This window comes from Sphaeramia orbicularis, chromosome 20 (assembly GCF_902148855.1).
Source record: "Sphaeramia orbicularis chromosome 20, fSphaOr1.1, whole genome shotgun sequence".
Taxonomy (NCBI): Eukaryota; Metazoa; Chordata; class Actinopteri; order Kurtiformes; family Apogonidae; genus Sphaeramia; species Sphaeramia orbicularis.
The window spans coordinates 5,797,919-5,820,957 of record NC_043976.1 but is presented as its reverse complement, the minus strand read 5'-3'; the positions used below and the strand labels follow the sequence as shown (position 1 = coordinate 5,820,957).

Here is a 23,039-nt window from a genome sequence, read left to right as displayed (position 1 = left end):
GCAGCTAGACATACATAGGCAGTTTGCCATATGTAATGACTTGTCACACTGTTGCTATGTAAAACAGTTACACAACTACTGATAATAACAATAATAGAAACAATTATAATGGCGCCATTAATCACATGTAAACCACATTTAGTGACACTTCATTAATAAACACCCAAAAACACTCTCGTTGCCCTCTCTCTAAATTTAACATGTCACAAAGGCATCTTAGTGGAAAGTGGCGGAATATGACTAGTTTTCACATTCTGTGGTTTCTTTTCCGTGTGTGTGTGTTGATTTTTTTCTGTTATTTGGACAATGTCTGGTGTGAATGAAGGTGAAATTTTGGCTACCTCTTCAAGAGGAAACCAGCATGATGCACGGTAAATGTTTTTAATGCATACTTAAATTTGTAAGTGGATCTGTTTTTTCATACTCTCTCCAGCTTATTTGAATCACTTAAAATGTCTAGGTCAGGCAACAGCTTGGAATGAAGTGACCGAGCCATTACTGTCAAGGAGGAAAGGCTGCTAATGGTAACAGGGTTGTAAGGCCATGCGCTCATTTCAGAATCAATCATAGGCTAAGTGGTGTACTGAAATGAAAATCATTTCGGAATATGTTTTGCTACAGCAATAATGTGAGGCAGAGGCTGGGTTGTTTTTTCCCCTTTTCTTTCATTAAGTACATGGTCAAATGAAACCAACCTTGTGGCCCACTGCAAACAGCATGTTTTTCTTTTATGTGACTGATGTCTTGCGTGGTCTGGACAGTATAGAGGTCAGAGGGACCTCCACTCAAGACAAGTAGCAGCATATGTTAGCCATTTTCAAGATTAATGGGGCATCAAAATGAGAAATGATTGATGCCTGAAAGTATAATTACATTCATAACCTAAGTGTGTTTGTTTAAAGACCACATTGTCATAAGCTTGTATTTTACACAGAACTGCCAATATTACAGAGAGGAGAGGTAGACCTGAGCCAAGGTTGTGTTTACTAGGGAAAGCCTTTGTAAAAAGCTTGGAAGCACTAAAATGTTACTTTGTGCAGATTTATGGATGCATCAATATGTGGCCCTTTCAGCCTGTGTACGGAGGTGTTATGGACACATAAGAAAGCTGTAAAAAGCCCTAACAAAAGAGTGAGGGAATAAGTTTGCAATGGAAAGTCTCAACTGCCAAGTCTCGGACTGCATTTGCCAATGCAATAATGTTTGGGGTCAAGACTGTGGGGTTGGCTTCCAATTACTGACTACCCCTCCATCGTACCTCTGTTCCAGCCTCATGATGAGCAGACCATAATTGCTTGTCCAAATGATACTTCAGCTTTAGCTCATGAAGTTATTTACTGCTTTGCTGTTTTAAATGAAGTACAGTTGTCTGTTTGTCCGTTTTCAGGTGATTTAGGAACTATTGCCCTCAAATGGTCACTGTAATGACTGTACTTTCACCTTCCATGAAGCTGTAGTATCAGTGGTGGAATGTAACTAATGTTATAACCCGGCTCTAGGCCATGACAAAAAGATGGGAGAAATACACAGTGCTAACTTAATGCAAAATATTTATTAAAGCATAAAGCAAGAAAACCAAAATATACAAATAAGTATGAGGTGTGTATGTCAGTAATATCAGTAGTGTACATGTGGATGTGTGGATATATTAGTGTAAGGTTGTATGGCTGAAAGAAACAAAAGGGTAAAGCAAACAAAAGGTGCCGGTAGAGGGGAGAGGGAGAAGAGGAAAGAACGCGCCACGCTGGATCTGGCACTTTTATGGACATCAGGAACACCAGGCCCAGGTGCTCCCAATCACTGTGATGCATCAGCCAATTACCTCGAAAGAGAACACAGAATGATGTCACAGCCAAGCGCATACACAGACTCAGCCACCTAAGCAGGGGCCATCACACTAAGTACTGTGTTTATGTATGAAATGAAGATACTCGTACTTCATCCTTCCATAAAGCCATAGTATCAGTGGTCGAATGTAATTAAGTACTGCACCTAAGTATGAATTGAAAATCCTTGTACTTCATCATTCTACTCCACTACATCTCAGAGGCAAATATTGCCCTTTTTACTTAACTCCATGTGTCAGGCAGGTTTAGTTCCTTTTCACTTTACAATTTTTCAACTCCTTCATGTCCAGTGAAAACCACATATCTCCAAACAGCATGTAAAGTAGTTCAAATGCGCTCATTATTAAACATAAAGAAAATGCAACATACACATTAATACAGCAGTAAAATTAATCCAAAAACAGTAGATATAATTGTAAATCACAGAAACCGTGTCACTGCATACTGACTTACTGAGTAGTTTTCAGGGTTTTCCCCCGGTTTTCCTAGTGCTATAGGTGCTTTGTTTTTGTTTTTCATGTTGTTTTCCATACTTTATTCATTTGTTAAATAAAACATTGCCCTTAAATTCATATTAACATTTTTGTGGAGGACATATACAGAAGAGTAAGGTTTTTAGGATGCTTTTGTAAGAAAATGTGACAAATTTCAATAAAAATATATACACGCATAATTTTGCACCATTCATTTTGGACCATTAATATTGCCATATCTGTGTATAAACATTTGGAGAAGGTATAGGACATAATAAATGACATCCAAACAGTTTTAATACAGAATTACTTGCACTTGCACTTAGCTGAATGAGGAAATAGTAGACAATCAATCATAAAAAATCTGTTGCACAGAAGCCCCGCTGTGGTTCCTGTGTCTTCTGACAGGCTTTATTAAGCTTCCAGTTGCACAGAGCCCAGTGTTTGCAGTAGAAGCCACTTCAGGCAGCTTTGTGTAATGTTACTCTTGCCATCACGTAATTACTTCAGCTGGGACTGGCTTAACAAAAATAGACATGACTTACTGATCCATTTATCAAAAGTTATGTCTGTGATTACAAGATAATTCTACTGTAGTCAACTGCAGATGACACTTTGGTGATGGCATAGGAAAACCATTGTTTTTCTTTATAGTGTATCTCACTGAAGTTAACTTTGGCAGCTCGTCTGTTCATTAGCAGTGTTTTCACTTGCAAGAATAGGCTGTGTGTCAGTGGACCCTGACCAAACCAAATGACCTTGGCCATCTACAATAGTCTACGAACCAAAATGCCAGCAACCGTAACTGTGAATAAAAACAGTTGTCAAACTTAACTGTACATCAGAGGTTTGTTGAGGTTTTTTGCAACCACATTATATTCCTTTTAAATGTTTACTATAGTTTACCACTCTATAGCACTGGCAAACAAGACTAAATCACAGCAAAAAAGCGAGGGAGCATTTCCAAGCCACAGTAAAGCTTCAGTCACAAGGGACAACTGTGAGCAGCCGTGGGAAAACTGCCTGTACTAGTGTTTTACAGTAACTGATATGTGCCCATGTTGGAGACTTGTCTCTGCCTCCTGCCATTGATAACATTTTTTCATTTCATTAGCTCATTTTCATGCAACTTAACAGGGTAGTTCAGAGTTTCTGACATGGGATTATATGAGGTACTTCACTATAGTTAGTGTACTGCCTACAATGGATTGTGGTGAGTACACTGCTAATTTGGAAAAAAGGACACTAGTATTGAGAGCTAGTATTGAGAGCTCAGCTATGTACTGCTGTTGATGGGGACACCAGCAAACAAAAACAATATTTCATCTGCCTTTAAGAAAGCCCACCTAAGGAACTAAATATCAGTCTGCACTTTATTTAGAATATTTTCAGCATTTAGCTAGCTTTTTCTAATGAAAATTAAGCAACAGTCTTCAAAGTTAGTTGACTCCTTTGGCAGAAAACAGAAATTTTATCTTACAGATCCTGGGAGTTTATAAACTAAAGATAACTAGCAAAATCTAGCCTGATGGGGCTGTAGCCTGTTGCAAGAGCAGGGGCAATCCGATGCACAACTTTAAGACCAAACCTATGGCATAGGCGCTTGTGGGAGCCATGCCACAAGGAGCCTGCGTAGAACTATAAATTAGCCTTTAGTCACACAATAACATAACAAGTTAACCACAGCTGCTACTGGTTTTTCTGCTGGCGTTGTCCACAGCAGTACATTGTGTAGCTTCCCTTCCGGTTTTCCTGACTTCTTCTCCAACCCAAGAGCATACTGACCACCATCTACTGCCATGAGTATGGAGAATTACCTCATACAACCCCCACTTCAGAAAATCACAACTAATCCTTTAAAAGATTCCACTTGACTTGTCTGTGTAAATCAGTGTCTTTTCCTTTTCTCCACCTTGAGAAGGTTTGGAGAGTACAATGCCTTGGAGGTCCTGGTCAACCTACTAACTGATCAACCTGAAGAAGTTCTGGTCAATGTAGTGGGAGCTGTGGGAGAATTTGCTCAGATACCTGAAAACAAGGCCACTATCCGCAGGTGTGGAGGAATAAAGCCACTAGTCAACTTGCTCACTGGAACAAACCAGGCATGTTAAAATTCATTTTGAAATGTCTTTAAATGTACATGTTTTTGCTCTGTGTATTAATACCTGCTTCTCTTTAACCAGGCGCTGCTTGTGAATGTGACCAAGGCTGTGGGTGCCTGTGCCACAGATATGGATAACATGGTGTAAGTCTCCAACCCAACAAGATGTTCTCTGACATTTACAGTTCAGTTTATGTAGGCCAAACATAACCCGTGTGAGATGTCTGTTAAAATGTGATTAGTGGCTTACTCACTGTCATTACAGAATTAGCTCCAAACACATAATATTTTGGACAGTGTACTGAAGTCATCTGTTTTGACGAGGGAATAACAAAATCTCGAGGATGCAAACATGGTATCATTAAGCTGTCATGGCCCGATGCTTAAAGAAATCTATGCTTTTTTAATTTGTAATTACGCAGGTAGTTTTTCCTTTCATCCCAGACTTAATGACAGATTTTTAAAGCTTTGTTTATTGTACCTGCTGTGTTAAATATGGTTGTGGTTTAATTCCCAGTGTTTTACTATAGCTTTGCGGTCACTGTCAGGACCTGAGCTGGTCAGATGAACATACCTAAAGCCCTGCCCTGTCCAAAACTACATGGCTGGGAAAGCGTAGCAAACCGCAGTCCAGAGCAGCCTTTGTTCTGTGTTCATTTAACTTAACCCACTACTGCACAACATTGTGGAGCTTCCATCTGTGCCTCATTGCTTTTACAAGGCTGTTATGGACTACAAGACCCTTCTTAATTAGCTTTGGACATAAATATAAGTTAATGTCTGAGTTTGCATGGTTAGCTTCCTGTTAATGCTATGCTATTTGCTGAGAAGCAGAAATGAATCGTTCAATAAAAGCAAAGCATATTAAAACAAAGCCGCTAACTGTGGTAAACTTCACACAACAGGCAAAGTGTTTTGTTTCAGTTCATCATGTTCTCCATGTTTTCTCACAGTATGTATATTTAGGCCAGACCTAGTCATTTTTCAGCCTTCACACTTAGCAGTAAAGTGAACGTTCTCATTTCATCGACCACTTTTTGTACGTTTTGTGGTGATGGCTTATTTTGAGACATGCATGTGTACAGTATTTTGCTGAGCAATTAGTCTAATTCACATATGCTCCAGCCCATAACAGCCTGGTCTGTTTTTCAGACTTCCATGATTAGAAAGTGTTTGGCTAGATAACAAATATGATGACGATATATGCTTATCCCTGTTGTTGCTACAAAGTTAGCTACAACATTGCTGCCAGTTAACATGACTTCATTTTACCAACAAAAACTGCTTCTCAAATACCACCTTATGTTGATCAGTGCAATCATTCTCTCATCATCATTCTGATTTAGGTCATCCATAACTACTGCGATCCCAGAACAAACACTGATCACTTTCAAGGTTTCCATGAAATACTCATATGTTTGTTTTTATTCTCAACCAGTAGGCAGTATGTGGTTAATGACATAGCACTTCCTCCAATGAATCCTGTGTAGCTACAAGAAGGAACACACGTTGTTTAATGCCTCCAGGGTTTGTGGTCTCCTCCTCTAATCCATCACTGTCAGCTGCAACTTCATTGCTAATCTGTTTCATACCTGCTTCATGGGAAGACGGAGCTGTTTTGGCGGATGATATGTCGCTTCACTTTTGTTTTTGCTCCGGATTTAAGAGGCCCTGTAGACTGGAATCTGATGTTATGATCCTCCTAGACTGATTTATGTGCAAACGGAAGACAGATGGCGCAGGGGACGTCCCTGATGAGTGTTCGCCCGTTGCCAGTCACGGAGATACTGTGATTAGGGAGTGTTTAAGTAATTATGACAGCATTCAATGTCGGCCTTGTTGGTGGAAGCACACATGGGGAACACGTTACATGTTATTTATTCCAGACAACGGGCGCACTGTGGCGTAATTCTCTGGGTTCCCAGACCCTGACTGCAGTTTTGACTGCAGTCATGTATACGACATGAAATACAGCTCATGCTTAAGTAAACTTCACTCTGACCCAATGAAATATACAGCAACCTGTCTCTGGCTGTGTTTGATTTGGAAAGAGGTCCTCTTTTTGGCTTTGGTTGAAAAACAAGTCACCAACATAAAGTGTAAGTTTGTCTCAGTTTCTATTTATAAATCTGTGTATGAAGTGGCATACACAGATCCATGCAAGTTAACCTCTTGCCCCAGCATCCTTGAGCTTTTCCATGGAGTGATTTGAGTAAGCAGACAGTGGGTGGGTTTCAGGCCGAAGGGAAACTGAGCAGCAGCGAAAGCATGTTGTGATTAAAAGCCAAAGTTGAAATCAATTGATTCTTTGATCCTGTTTGGCAGCAGTTTTGTCCAGCTTGCTGCTGGCCAGGCTGATACAGCCAAGAAATAAACATGATAAAAAAAAAAATTACTCTCAAATCTTTCAAGCATAAAATTATGCTTAATGAAAGACCTTTCTGAGACCACAGTCTGACACTTCTTTTCTGTCTTCCTTGTTCATTCCTTTCTCATTTTTTCCTGCCTTCTCATACCACTGTTCTGTCTCTTTCTCCCTGCAGAATCATTGACCAACTTGATGGAGTCCGCCTGGTGTGGTCACTGTTGAAAAACCCTAGCGCAGATGTTCAGTCCAGTGCTGCATGGGCTCTTTGTCCGTGCATCAACAATGCAAAGGTACAGAAAATCAGTCCTCCACATCCATGTACATTTGTCTTCTCCCCCTGCCCTGTGTCTGTGTGAATGAACCAGGCCAAAGTCACACAGAGAGGCTGTAAATCAAAAAAGTCTGCAGGGTTCGTGTTGTTTCAGAATGAAAGGTTATCTGGGTTAGATTCCATTCACCAAACAGAAGCTTGCTTATATCACCGTGCTTGTCTCTGAAGCTCTGCTCCCAATGTGCTGCTGGGAGGTTAGCAGGGGCAGAGCGGTGTCAGAGGAGGCTTACATGAACCTCAGGCTAATATGAAGCAGAAAAGTCTCCTTGGCACACCGGGATTGGTGAATTGGGAAGCAGGCAGGAGAGAAATACTGAGTAATATCCTGTGGCATGGCTTCTGATTTCCCAGCTGAAAATCTCTCAACATGCTACTAGTTACAGAGGCACACAATCCAGGCAGCACAGCATAGGAGTAGGACAGTTCTTTGAAGCCTATCCTCTAATGAAAACATTGGCCTATATGTTGAAAATACAACAAGTACAAAGGTGGCTAGCATAAGTAACTAGGAATGTGTTGCATCAACACAGATTTATTTTTATTTACAATTCATTCTAATCAGGGACTGGCAAAACTATGTTTACCCTGAGGAAATCCAGATTTAAAACTACCATAAACTCTGTTGCACAATGAATAACTAACCTCACTAAAGCAAATCTGATATTGATGTAAAATTAACTGGAGGTTTAATTAATGTGGAAATTCTTGCATACCTACATTAATTAATAAATTAAATCCATCAGGATGCTGTCAGGACTTAATAAATGTAATAAGAAGAGGAAAACTGAACAGAATGGAAATTGTTCTAGAGTAAAAGCTAATTTAAAGAGAGTTTAAACTTTGTGTTAATATCATTTTAAGGTAGTTATAAAATAGGGTGCAGCACAAATCAAAGTTAACCATGATTTCATTTGCAACCCAGTCTTTAAGTTTGGGGGTCAAAGCATGTGTTTTCTTTAAAATATTAGGAGCTCCTCTGTGCCATCGTTGCAGGTCTTTAGCCTAGTATTACACAGCAATGTTGTCAATCAACTCTAATTTCACTTCAACATCAGCAGGTCTTTGATCCCCTGAGCAGTTGTATCATTTCCAAACACAAACGTAATGTTGTTCTATTAGATTATCGCTGTGATTAAGGTAAACAGCTTGTCAGTTGGACAATCTGGTTAAGTTTAAACAGATATATTGGGCCCAGACAGGTGTCTTGGGGGTGAAATCCTTTTTTTTTTTTTTTTTTTTTGCTAGCTGGAATTTCTCTGGCCTAGAAATGGAGTGAAAATGATGCATGGTAACCATATGGCGGGAGAAGGGGGACTGTTGAGTGTTAACAAAGTTTGACAATGTTTGTCTGGACGTCAGCGTGCCAATTTTGAGGGAAATTCATGAACATGCTTTTTGGGTAATTTTTCAGAGACAGGGGCAATGACAAGAGCTAAATAGTGCTTTCTTGCCCTCAGCTCGATAGCTGAGGAACCTGATATAGCTGCTTCAATGCAGTTGTTATTTAGATAAAAGCCCCATGTGGTTTGAGTTAGCAGTTCCATAGTGGATTTATGAAAAAGCTGTGGTATAAATGCATCTGCTGGATGCCCCTTTGCAGACACAGGCCAGCTCTGTGCTGTGTGTCCATAACTTTAAGTAGTTCCCTATCAGGAGTGTAAGGACTGACTCATTCAGTTATTTTGATTTTTTAATTAAGGAAGTAATACCCTCCCATTCCCACCTAATAAAGTGAATCATATATATAGCCACGTATGTTGTACAGGCCTAACTGCCATGTTGAGGGTGTCACACTGTTCTTCTGACATTCTCAGCTTGGCTCACTCCCCTCAGCCTCAGATCATGCACAGCAGATAATGTGTTTTCCATTTCATTTTATCCAGCATAAGAGGAGAGGAGAGAAGGGATAGGGAGAAAGGCCTTTCCGTGTGTAGCCTCATAATGCTGCGCTTTTCAAATATGGGGGCCCGTCCAGTCCATGAAAGAGTCGACTGCAGCTGGTGACTTGAGAGAGCTTCCTCTGTCGCAGGGACTCCCAGCCAGCCGTCATCAGTATTCCTGAGGAAGGGCTTCCTGTGTGCGTCGGGGGGTCAGCTCCTGGACTCACTCTCCCCTCCTGCCCTGCACTGCACACACAGCTCATCCTCTGGCATAGCATCACAGAGCCCCATACACCACACTCTGGCCTCATCTCAGCTGTGAGGTCTCTGTTACAGAGCTGAACACAACAGCCCATCCAGTTCTCCCCAAAAGTAGCTCAAACTGTACATCAGCTCCTGCTTTTTGTCAGTGCTGAATTACATTAAATCCCTTAATTTTGTTAATGAAAAATGGCCATTCAGTATTCATAATAAATTGAGTGATTACTGTTCTCTACAGTATAATACCATATATCAACTGTGGACATGTAGATTGACGTTGAAATGGACTCAAATTAAGTGTACTTTGTGATTTGCGTCCATAATTGTATGCCTTTGGGGAAATTTCTGTTCTATTTTCAAAGCACTGAACATTACAGACTCGGTCACCTTGATGTATTCTTTCGTGGCTGGTGATACAGTGAGTTGTGATTTTAAACAGCGGCCTGATTTGCCAAGCCATACCAAAAGTCTGTGTTTTTGCCAGCTCTTCCACTGTGGTTGCCTCAGCACTCTTCACCAGCCTCTTGGTTTGGTAGGCATCGCCCCCTAAAGTGCCTGAGAATCCTGCGGTGCTGCTGGTGCCATGAACTCAAACCAGAAAGCCTTGAGTATATGCTGTGTGTTCGCCTGGGGCAAAAGTTTTAAATGTCACTCCTAAGCTCTAAATTCTATGTTTCACCCATATTATGACAAGCTAGGGTGAGAGTATGAGAGGGTGACAAAGATGTCAAACTTATTGCTTGTTCACCCGAATCCAAAACACAGTTTTCTATGAACACAGAGGGTGTAGTAGTTATTATTGCAAGTGTCTGTTTTACTTAGTTCAACTTTTTTTAATTACTTAATTCAATAGGGGCAAATAATACACACAACAGACACAATAAGATATTGATTTGGAAGATGAAATTGAAAATGAGATACATTTTTTGTTTCACAGTCCTGTTTATAACGACATGAGGAATGGACCCCTCAGTAAAATGTCCTCCATTTATGTTGATTTCCTTTGGTTAGATGATTAAAACATGGGTTGTGCTTTAGGAGGCAAACCTTTTTGAAGCGACTTTTATTTGCAAAGTTTGGCAAACTAAACTCTGACTTTGATTTTGTAATGAACTGTGATGCAATGTGACCACTGCAACTTTGTTTTATGGTGTTTTGTAAATCCATGAGGCTGGGCACTTTGTGTGACATTAATAAAAAAAATCAATGAATCCATCAATGACAGGATCCCATCATTCTTAAAACCAAGATGAGTAGACAAATGTAGGATAAAAAAGGTTAAGGTTAAAGAAAGGTTAAAAGAAAAATAGGGTCCTGACTCTTGTTTTCTACATTGTATATATTTTGAGATACGTAATGTGGATCATTTGTAACAGTCTTTTTGCCTTTTTAATTTTTGGTCCAGCCCTGCCCTATGAGCACCCGATTATTTTTTATACATGTACAACATTATAATATGCACTGTAATCAGTGCAGAACCCACTATTAATGTATTTCTTTAAAAAAATATAATCCCTTCAGGAACTGAAATAATTACATTGTCAGTACCAGTACATTTAGATACAAAAATACGTACAGGTAGAGCTACTTAGGACTAATTCCACTTATTTATTAGATTTTTTTTTTGATTTCATACTGTTTTGTACTACTTTGTAGTGATGTATGGCTATTGTTTTTATAAAAGAAATTGTATCACTATATATATATATATATATATATATATATATATATATATATATATATATATATATATATATATATACAAAAAAACACCCTCAAATTCAGATTAGTTCCTGATTGAGCTTTAACCTCCTCAAACCCAGGAAATATCAGCAAAGTACAAGCTTTTTTTTGTTTTTTATTAAATAAGTGCCTATATTGGAAACATCATGATGCAACAGTTTTTTCAGATGCAGTTTTTAAAATTTTTATGGAATGTCCTTTGTGGTGGACAGTTTTCTTATCTTTTTTTTGTGTGAAGTTGTGAAACTCTTGTCCACAAATGTGGACAGAAAACCCATAGCTGGGTCTTAGGAGGTTAAATATAAACATTTAACCTAACAGAATAATTGTATGCATTATCTGGGGATAGTTTTCAGTCAGGGCGACACGGTGGTGCAGTGCCTCACAGCAAGAAGGTCCTGGGTTCGATTCCAACACCAGTCCATGGGGTGTGGGACCTTTCTGTGTGGAGTTTGCATGTTCTCCCCGTGTCTGCGTGGGTTCTCTCCGGGTACTCCGGCTTCCTCCCAGCATCCAAAGACATGCACTGATAGGTTAATTGGTTAATCTAAATTGCCCATAAGTGTGAATGTGAGAATGATTGTTTGTCTCTATATGTTCAGCCCTGAGATGAACTGGCGAAATGTCCAGGGTGTACCCTGCCTTTGCTTGTAAGTAGCTGGGATAGGCTCCAAGCGACCCCCGTGATCCTAGTGAGGATAAAGCGGGTTCAGATAATGTCAGAACACCCTTTTACAGACTGATTTGCACTAATGGAACTTGTTCCCTGTACTCATGAAAATACTTTGTACTTATTCAAATGCTTGTTTTGTCCAAATGTCCTTGCTGTACCTGTCCTCTTTCCCCATCTATTGCACTACCTTCCTCTTCATCGTCTTGTTATTGTTTTACAGAGCGAAACAACCAGCTAATAAGAAGCCCTTTTTCACTTTAGGATGCAGGGGAAATGGTGCGGTCTCTCGTTGGTGGATTGGAGCTGATTGTTAATTTGCTGAAGTCAACAAACAACGAAGTCCTGGCAAGCATTTGTGCCACCATTGCCAAAATAGCCAAAGACAAGGAGAATTTGGCAGTCCTCACCGATCATGGGGTCGTCCCACTGCTGGCCAAGCTGACAAACACTGTAAGTCTAGATCAGTGCTGGAGACAAACAACAAGGTCTTACTATTAAACAACACTGTGCTTACTGTCAGTACACAAATTACTGTCTTTACAGTGGATTTTAGTTGCTCTTTTCCTACTCAAATGCAGCATAAATTCAGGTAATGAGAAGAATGTTGGTAGATATTGCCAAGAGTCCCTTACAGGGTTATACTTGAGCTTGTTCCCTACATTGGAAAACTCATCCTCTGGGGTCCAACAGCATCATGTTGTTCTGTGTGCAGACTGATGACAGGTTGAGACGCCACCTGGCTGAAGCCATTGGCCACTGCTGCATGTGGGGCAGCAATAAAGCATTGTTCGGTGAGGCGGGGGCTGTTGCCCCTCTGGTGTGCTACCTGAAGTCTAAAGACAGCTCGGTCCACCAGAGCACAGCCATGGCCCTGTACCAGCTCTCCAAGGACCCCAACAATTGCATCACCATGCATGAGAAAGGAGTGGTCAAGGTCAGTGGCAGCAACATACTCACTCCTTAGTAGAGTATTTTATAGATGATTTACTACGTAGTCATTTCTTTTATTGTATTTGGTGTTTTTGTGACTAAGTCTGGCATAATTGCATTGAGTAAAATGTGCATTTGGCCTTCCTTCACCCTTGTTTTAGTGATGTGTGAAAAACACTGAGTAATAAACTTTGAAAAGCTGTGACTATTTTCAGAGCCTTTGACCAATGGAGCAGAAACAAAGTGGGTTTTTATTCGGCGGCGGAAACATGACTCCACTTTCTAGCCGTCATGGGAATTCAGAAAAGCAAACAGCTCAGTGTGTGCGAAGTGCCATTTCTCCAGTAGACCCTAGATGCCATTACAGCACAAGTCAAAGGGCTGTAGCTGGGGGTAACTGTTGCTAAGGGCTGTTCCTGAATATCAGGATAGAATGCAGCAGCAATGATATGGCTCAGGCCCAAGGAGCAGGGTCATAGCTGTTTAGGGCTTCAACAGAACGATGTTTTTTTTATGGTTACCCCCCTTCATTGTAATGCTACATCCACCAGTTCTCTTCATCATGGCAGTTGTGTAGTATTCTTCCAAAATGAAACAAGCATTGTTTTGTCTAACAGTTTGGCCTGTCGGGGTCTTTCCATACTCTACTCCAGAGACTGTTTATGTTTGTGTCAGACTGTCAGTGATATAGAGATTTTGCAGGGAGATTATCTTATAATTTATGACTTGATGATCACAGTTGATCATATAGGCCTATTTCGACGTTTAGGAAAACACTGCTATCTAATTCTCTAATTCAATCATACACAAAGACTTTCTCTGGAGAAATCTTTGTGGCAGCAGTGAGTTTAAATCTTTTATTTTCTTCTACTCAGTAACAATTGCGATATAAATTATGAAGTGGTCATGCAGTCAGATATTTTTTTCCCCATGTTCATTAAATGGTGTACTTTAGCTTGATCTGCTGTTACAGTGTATGTGGTTCAACACTAGCCATAATTGGTAGCTGGACTGAGCACTGGGTGTTCTGAAAGAGTTATGTCCAATTTGCAAAAGTCGTTAAGCTGAATGCTTTTTGTAGTTTGAACCACGACAAAAACTTCTCTCTCAGTGCGTTTGTGTGTTGCAATCCCAGTGTGAGTTTGTGTGCGATTGGGCATGTGTGTGTGTGTGTGTCTGTGCAAAGCATGCCACCCTTTTTAATCTGTGTCTGTGTTTGCCCTTATTAATGTACCAGTTAAGAGTTGCAACACCACTCCATAATATATTTTTGGAATTTAAAGAGCTTAATTTCTAAAGGCCACGTAACTGCATCAACATTTCAATGTTTCATTTGTTCTTAATCTGGAACTTGGAAACACACACCCACACACACCTACACACACACACCACACACACACACACCTACACACCTACACACACACACATACACACACACACACACACACACACACACACACACACACACACACACACACACACACACACACAGGCAACCTCATTGTTCAGTCTGGCCTCTGTCTCAGCCAGCCTGATACTTACCTACCTCCCTGAACCCTGAGGAAACATTACAGTGCGAGAGCTTGTCAATCTCCACTGTACAGTCAGCGCACACACTGTGTTGCTCTGCTTCATGATATACAGGCAGCAGGTAGAGCGAATGTGTAAAAACAATATGTGCAGTAGGTATGAATAGGTTGGAGAGGGTTTATTGAGGACTGATATGGGTCCTGTCTGTACACTGTGTCTAATTTATGGCCCTGTGTAAAACTCTGGACTGCCTCTTGTATTATTGCACCCATATTTCAAAAGAAGTTTTTCTGTGCCGTTGAGAAGCTTTCAAAACATGTTCACCCGCATGTAGTATATGATTTCAAGTGATTTCTCGCTGCAAAGGTCTTTCTTATTCCAACCCTGGTTTAAAAAATAACTCCCTCTCTCCTTTGTATTTAATGGCACGGTCCTCTTAAGATTCACAGAGGAAATTAAGCATTGAAAAGAAAGCATTTCACAATGGAAAACACATTAGTGACCCGTCGCACTGTTTTTATTCTACCTTTTCCAAACCCTTTAAATTTTGCTTAATCAATTATTTATTTTCAGTGGAAGGAAACACACAGCACGCTAATTTGATTTTTGGGACAAAACTGGGTTTTGTCTACTAATTGTGTATTTTTCTCCTACATATTTTTTTGCATCTGCGGGCATATTTTCTTTGGAATCTCTGTGCCTTTCAGATGAGACCTTATTCAAGAGGAGGGATTCAGGTGCTTGCTCAGAGGAAATGCATACCAGAGCTTCAGCTTGCTAGATAAATCACCCTCACCGTCTAATTTGACATCCACTCTTGATATCTCACAGTTTCATACGGATGTGCCTCATTTTCTGTCATGTACAAAATCAACATGCTTTCCCCCTTGTGCTTTTACATTTCTTCCAAAAATGACTGGGGATTGTTTGCTGAAACCATAAATCCTTGTAGACAGCTTCAGCCAGCTATTTGTATTAAAGGGCCTCTTTCATAAGAAAAGCTTTGTGAAGTAAATTGATGAAAATTACAAAATGCGGATGGTAATTATTAGTAATTTTCAACTGAAAGTATTCCAGAGTTTTGCTTTTGCCAGGTCTCACTATGTATTGTAGGCTTTTTACTAATCTAAATGAGAAAAACATTTGCACTTTTGTGGCCATAAGCACACTCCTGTCCCAGCAGTGTTTGTGTTTATTTGAACTTCTCTTTTAACATGCTCAGGAGTGAATGTGTGCAGCCAAGCTGAATATGAGGGAAGCAAAGCATCACAGGTTTACTTTAAATTTCTTCGTGCTTTGTGTGAAACATGATTTCAGGTTGTGGGTGTGGGAAGCAGATGATACAGGCGCTGTGTGCTGCCTGCTCTGTTATGACTACCATGTTTTTTACTTCGACTGAGTGTAATGTTGTAGAGTCTTTGACTTAAGCCTCTCGTGCCTCACACCCATACTTAAAATGCCAAGTCGTGTTCAGCAGGTTGAACAGGCCTAGGGGTTCAGACTGAGGCTTCCCCCTTGCAGTCACTAAGGCTTTATTGAGACTGCCTGCCGAAATCCATCTTTTGGCATATTAATATTGTATTGAGGTTGATTTTCTTGAGAGTCTGGACAGCTGAAAACCACATGAAATTTAATTTTTGCAAAGTTCATTCAAACTACATTTGAAGATTGGACTTGTACAAATGCATCTCAGTCTGGACGCTTCAGACAAACGTCACAAAATGATGAAGACCTCCAGAGTGAGGGAGAGAGAAGCGAGTAGAGGGGTTTTCTCTATCAGTTTGAAACTACAGAGGACCAAACTAAATTCAGCCTCAGTTGATGTCATCACCTCAAGAAACAGCCCTAGTAGAATCTTGATGCCATGTTTTCATAAATGTTTATCTATTTGTCAAATGAATTAGAATCAAACTATTAAATGACTGCATTTTGTTTCCGGAAGTAGCATGGGCCATCTAATGCACGGCTGTAGTAAAGAGAGTGGAAGAAGTATAGGTCCTTGTAGATCATACTATTCTGTTGCTATCATATCCAAAAAGGAGGCCCAGGAATCATTGCTTGCCGGAGGGCAAACATTTTGGTCAGTTCGAATGTCTGTCTGTTTGTCTGTATGAGCTCTAGCGGTCACATTTCAAACATTAGTGATATCAAACCATGACCAAATGAATTTCCATATTCTCTAGTTGACCTGATTAGATTTTGGCAATAGTAGGCCAAAGTACAGCTGAGACATAGGTCAAAGTTAAAAAAAATGGATATTTCGCCGTAACTTCTGTCAAAATCATCGTATGGACTTGAAACCAAAGCCAAATTGTGCATTTTTCCATTCTGCATCCAAGGGTGTGCTTCATGACGTCATAAGGGTCACGCCCTCATTAGAGCCCCAGGGGGTCAGTAAACTCAGTTTTTTGAAATTTCAAATGGCTGTAATATCGCCAATATTCATCCGATCATGCCAAAATTTAAAATGCAATATCTCTGTGCAAGTCCCTTCTAATATGCCAAATTCTGCAACTGGAGGTTGCGTGACTTCCGGTTGCTATGGTAACATATATAAAATGTGTTTATCGTTAATAACCCTTCTATTCATCGTGACAATTTCAAACTAACACCAAATTATTGGAAATTCAATACTCTATCCATTACCTACCTCTTTGTCATGCAAGTATATATAGATTTTGAGCTATTGGCATCTAAATTGACCAGGGGTCAAGCACCTAATTGGCACATTCACAAAATGGCTTCTATCTTGAAAACAAAGACGGATATTGACTAACTTTGTAGATGGATATGGTCTTTCATTGGCACTAATTTTAGTGACCTTTGAGTTTGACCTCTCAAGGTCAAACTCATGGTCGTAATTTTCAAAATTCCCTTTTTTTTTACGATAACTCCCTCTATTTTGCAGACAGAAAAACGACTAATAACCAATTTTAAAGTGTGAAAATTTTAAAGTGTGTTCTCTTTCAAAGGCCTCTAGCAAGCACACTGCCTATGGCAGTTTCATTTGGTCTTTTCATCATGATCCTGTACTGCTGTTACTACAACCATTAATTCGCACAGATGCTGGGAAACAGCTGATCAGTCATGTGAGTTAAATGTCATCAGAACCTCAGCAAAAAGCATGAGTGTAAAAACTTTTGTGCAAACTGAGGAAGGTTTTTTTTACAACCTGGATGTCTCTGTGACCCGTTTCTAATATTTCAAAGTGCTCATAAAATATATAAAGTATGTTATGGAAACATGGCTAATATACGAAATACTACATAAATTATTTTGTCGTGACGGTAGTGGATGGAACACACATAAGTTTACATTTATTTTGGCAATTTTTTGAAGATCTTGTTAAATTTTGCGATACATTTGGATGGAAATCTGAGTGCTGATTCAAGAGCTGCCCCCCCTCCCTTTCCTCTTCCTCTTTAGAGACACAGTGAAGGCATCTTAACAGTCTCTGGCTCACTGGAGGCTGCAGGGAATGTTGTTTACCTTGACTTCCCTCACTAACTTCCCCTCAGCTCAGCTAAACACTGCTGACTGTTTGTGCTGTTTGCCTACACAGCGCAGCCTGAAACATGGGAATGCTGGGATAGACAGCCTGAAGGAGCCATAATGGCTGTCACACCTGGCACGGTGGGATTTCACCTTGAACTGCAGGCAGGCAGGCAGGCAGACGTGGTCCAACAGAGCGTACTTAACACTGTGACACCTCCATGTGTGATAGGATATGTGTGTACACATGCAACAATCTGTGCAGGCCTCCCAGACTCCACGGCTGCTCCCCCCACTCACCTCCCCACTCCCCCCACTCAGCAAGGGAAGCTCATTCCCCAGCTCCCCTTCTTGGAGGTCAGGACTCACTGGAGTTCTCTGAAGTGCAAAAACCTCAAAAACTCACGATTCAGTTTTCAAACGTGGGGCAAATGTTCATGTTACCACACTCTGGGAATATCAAACAAGCAGTGTATTATATTCTTAGAGATCCCAGCTGGGAAGGAAAGAGCAAGCTCAAAAAAGCCAGTAAAGAGAGACACGCTTATCTTAGCCTAGCTGTGCGCTTTGGGAGACCTTATTTGGCTACGTCTGAATAACATGCTATGAGGTTGGCAAAAACGCTCCTTCTGGCACTTCTCAGGCATCCTCTTGTTTCACAAAAGGGACTTGTTTAGCAAGCTGCATGTTTTCTACAACCTGTGGATGTAAGTTTGCTCTTGGAGGTGTTTTGGATACTATTTAAAAATCATATAAAACCCGAGGGCAAATGTTTCACATACACTCCTTGACACTGGTGCATTGAGAGGAGCTGACTCTTGGACCAGCTGCCTGACTTTTTTCCCAGCTAAATGATGTGATTTTCTCAGCTACATAGATTACATTCATATACAGCCTTGGTGAACCAGATGCTGGTTCACCTCACCTTTTGTCTGTTTCCTTTTCACTGTTTATCTTTGTACTGACAATCCTGGGAATGTCTTCTCTCTTTGGTTGTTTGCTAATAACACAAATGTGCAGTGTTTTAAGTTTGTATGTAACATGGAGATGGGTCAAGGTCAATCCCAGCTCTGCTCTGACATGCATTATGAACACAATGATAACCTGGGAGGAAGCAGGCTCATGTTTCACATAGAAAAAGGAAAGAAATAAGGGAGCGTGAAGTTGGTTCCATAAATGGAACCAGTTCCAAATATGGAACTGGTTCCGTTAACGGAACCGGTTCCGTTTTTCGTTCTCGTAACCAGTTCCGTTTATGGAACCAGTTCCGTTTTAGGATCCAGTTCTGTTCATGGATCCAGTTCCGTTTAAGGATCCAGTTCCGTTTACAGAACCAGTTCCGTTTAAGATCTCAGAACCAGTTCTGTTTATGGAACCAACTTCATGCTCCCAAGAAATAAGGATTAGGAAGATTGTAAATATTAGTAATGATATTTAGTGTTAGAGAAGATGAACATGACATTTCAGTCTGAGGAATACCATCATTTCCTATGTGTATATGTCTGAAAAAGAACGGACATTTCAAATAGTAGTAAGGAGCTGGAAATTCACCATAAACTTGTAGCTTGGGTTGCACCAACAAGGATTTATATTTAAATGGATTGAATCATCTGTCAACTTTGAATGATATTGAAACAAATGTGAAACTACCTCAAAATTGATATAGAATTACAGAATTAAATGTAAACCTTTGTCCATTAAACATACATTAAATGTGTAGTGTACCAAACTTTCATAATGTTATCTAATATTAATTCTAAATTAACACTAGAATGCACTTTACAAGTTTTAGCAATTTGTGTAGTTGTCTGTTTTTACTTTTTATTGTTTGGTCTGCATGTTTAAAACACGTCTAAAACTTCTTACCTGAAGCCACCATGAATAGAGTATTTAACTAGTGTTCTTCGGCAAAAATATGAACTGCAGTGGTGTAATTTTTAAAAAAAATCTTAAATCAAAGACATTTACTCTAAATCTAACTCAGATTTAGAGCTTACTGTTGCTTTTTGTTCATTTCCTTTAATAGGGACAGTAGATATTGGGATTGTTCAAAGGATCAACAAGGATATGGCATTACTGCAGTGAAACTGGGGAAACAATCCTTGGTGTGTTCAAACACCATCCGTAAGCTGCTGACTTCATACACGTTGTCAAAGAGTCTCTTTCAAATCCTTTTTCGTTCGGCTGAGAACAAGGTCTGCAGGGTTTAAAAGAAGATGAGATACATCAGCAATTACTGTATTTATCAAGACTACATTATGTTTAGGAGCAGGGAGACCTTAAGTGCTTAGCTGAGGGATGTAATATTGCCGTTGGTTCATTATAGATGTAAACAAGACTATCCGAAATAATTACAAGTGTGGCCTAGAAAACCTCAGTGGCACACCATTGTGTTTTTACAACGGAGCACACATTGAACAAATTTAGATTCATCCGTTGCACCAGAGTATTTATGCTTACATTAACTTATTTTGATTCAGCCCCACAGTCGCCCGCAAACATAATGGAGTGATTTTGTTCAAGATAAAGTTGGGGGGAAAAAAACGCTTCCCCATCCAAAACACATGCCACTCAGTGGTATGCCATATATCCAGTGTGTTCTTTTCTGCTTATTTGTGCAAACCCTTTGAACATTTTAAAATCTTTTAAATCTTCAATTTTATGTAACCAAAAAATAAACTTCCAAAGCTGGAGATTTCTGGAAAGTGCAAAATTTGTTCTGCAATAAGATCTAACAAGATCCATTACACAAGCCACTAATAGTCGGATATAATCTGACCTTTGGAGCAGTGGGAAGGCTGTCGAATGGTGTGGTTCATGCTTAGGTTTTTAATGTTGAACCTACCCTGCATGACTTTGAGAAGCGTGTGTGCTCACAGCTGTATCCCCTTTGCTGAGGCATGGTTTGGAAGGGTGAAGTGGGACATGCACAGGGACACATGCCAGTGTAGCTTTAGACTGTCGCTGCACAGCCACTGTATATCTTTTCAGTAAGCAGTTGCTGCTTACATAGCATGTGCTGCAGCTGACCAACTTGCTCAACTGATGTTCTTCCAAAGCTGTATTACTCCACTGTTTAAAAATACAGATTCCTTGAAAATGTTTGCCTGTTGTAACCTCTTTCCCATGTACCACTGCAGCCTCTGATCCACATCATGGGTTCTGATGAAGAGATGCTCCAGGAGGCGGCAGCTGGATGCGTCCGCAACATCCGACTTCTGGCGCTGGCCAATAGGAAGGTCCAGTTATTCTACTGACGATCAACACACAGTGTATCCCAGTGTTTCCCCTAGTTGTGTGAGAAAAGTGTTTCAACAAGTGTTTCTAATACATTACATTAAATGATTTGAGCCGGCTTTCAATAAAATGTTTTATCTTGAATTGAGGAGTGTATATTTACTTTTGTCCCAACTTCCATTCTAGCAAAGTGCCTTTAACCCGACCTACGCATTTATATCAATTACCTCATCAGGAGTTTGTTCAAACACTTTAGGAAGCCCTTCTGTACCTCTCTGACTGTCTCCACTTAGAAACCATGTTGATAAAAATAAATTCTCCTTATTTGTGTTTGATCTTATGCCAAACATCCCATCCAATCTTTGGGACTAAACAGTTCAGAGCCACCTTCTCTACAGTAACATTCCTAAAGTAATCCAAACTTGACCGCAATATCTAAACAAGAGCTACATCTGCATGAGCTGCTTAGCCTCCTATACAGTTTGTGTACTCTATACGTCTATGAATATTTGTAGCATATTTTAACTCAGAAAACACACAACCCACAACAAGACTTGAATAAACAGGAAAGCTCACCGATGGTTGTGAAGCACCAGTGTGGAATACAGAAGTCTGCACCACGGTTCTTATAAACACAATAATACGAATACATAAATTCAAGCAATGTTAGCGCAAGTGGAGAAGAAACCGCTTTAACAATTAGGAATACAATAGTCTGTCCTGTCTAGCACCACAAATATTTTGAATTAAATCATGATTTTCCACATTAGTCACAATTTACTTCCAGTGCTCTCGCATTTTGTTGGGGCATTTATGATAAATAATAAAATATATTTCACAAACAAGCTCATTACTTTTATCAATAAAAGCTAAGTTGCAGATATTTGGCCAGCTGGGATCATCTCTTTACCAAAACACTTGCATGGCATTTAGGCAGCACTGACTATAAACAGTTCATTATGGGGAATATGCAATGAGCTGCTCTGCTTTTCCTGCTTCTTGATATTGTTAGTTTTTGCAGTTGAATAGTTTAAATGTTGTTTCCACAGTAAGCATCTGGTTTTTTTGCACTGTACATATTTAGATACCTAGCACTCACATGTGAATGTGGCTCTTTGCAGCTGATTGGGCTTGTCTGATCCTTTTGTCTTCTGTTCTTGTTTATTGTAAACAGGCCATGTCAGGCTTTTTGCACAGCAAATTTCAATGAGGGCCTGTTGGCTTTCACTGCTGCCACCCTCTCACGCGTCTGACCGCCTCTGCGTCTTTCTGATCCTGCTGTCCTGGTCTTAGTTAGCTTAGACCCTCAGCACTTCACCACAAAGACTGCCACAAAACCTTAGGGGACTTTCATCATTAATATCAGCCACGTGCTAAAATAAAAAATTAGCAAAACATCGAAAATATGTGGTCGAAAATCTTTTCTGCACTTTGAATTTTAAACAGTACCGGCTGTTAGCAGGGGTCACTAGGAGAGCACGGACAGAGAATACCTGAGTGAACTTTAACTTGACTACTCTAAAGAAGCAACTTCCTCCAAGAAAACAAAACTAGGAGCTGAAGGAATAAGCCAACGTCTCCAAACCATTTAAAGTAAGTAAATTCACCAAGATTAATGGCTCTTTAATACTGCGCAGTGCTGTGTGCCTAATGTCAAAACAGATTCTGAAGGAATGCTTAAAAGCAAAGTATTAGTCACTTGAACAAAGCCGGGAATGTGTTATTTTCTTATTTGGCTTTGGCTTTCTTTTGCTAATGCTGACCTTTTCGCACTGTATATTTAGAATACGTATCGCTGTCCTCCAGAGATGTAAATTGAATGCTGGACTGTCCCTTCCAAATTTTCAATTTTATTATTGGGTATCACATATACAAAAATTCTTATTCTGGTTTAAATCTCTCCATCCTCCATGGTGTACGTTAGAGGTGAATTCATGTGGTACATCCTCACCTATGGCCCTGCTCACTTGCCCTATTTCCACTCATCCTTGTGGCTTTACCAACAATCCAGTTTTGAGGTCCACTCTCAAGATCTGGTACCAATTCAGAAGGCATTTCAAATTTATTTCTGCCTCTATTCTAACCCCTGTGCTGAAAAACCATTTATTCCAACCAGGTTTATCCGACCCCATTTTCACTATTTGGCCTTATAAAGGCCTCAGAACTTTTAAAG

General features: G+C 40.0%; 1 protein-coding gene across 2 annotated transcripts in view; it reads left to right on the top strand.

The window, feature by feature from the left end:
* odad2 (outer dynein arm docking complex subunit 2) overlaps positions 1-21,004 on the top strand; it is a 62,692-nt gene extending 41,688 nt beyond the window's left edge. Inside the window, exons 15-20 of one of the 2 annotated variants that reach the window (XM_030122883.1) lie at positions 4,242-4,422; positions 4,504-4,565; positions 6,965-7,079; positions 11,939-12,127; positions 12,390-12,611; positions 20,770-21,004. In XM_030122883.1, coding sequence (XP_029978743.1) covers positions 4,242-4,422; positions 4,504-4,565; positions 6,965-7,079; positions 11,939-12,127; positions 12,390-12,611; positions 20,770-20,886 — 886 coding nt within the window. In that variant the 3' untranslated portion in view covers positions 20,887-21,004. The remainder of the gene's footprint in view (positions 1-4,241; positions 4,423-4,503; positions 4,566-6,964; positions 7,080-11,938; positions 12,128-12,389; positions 12,612-20,769) is intronic. The other variant, XM_030122884.1, reaches the window with a different exon arrangement.
* The last annotated feature ends 2,035 nt before the right edge of the window (positions 21,005-23,039 follow it).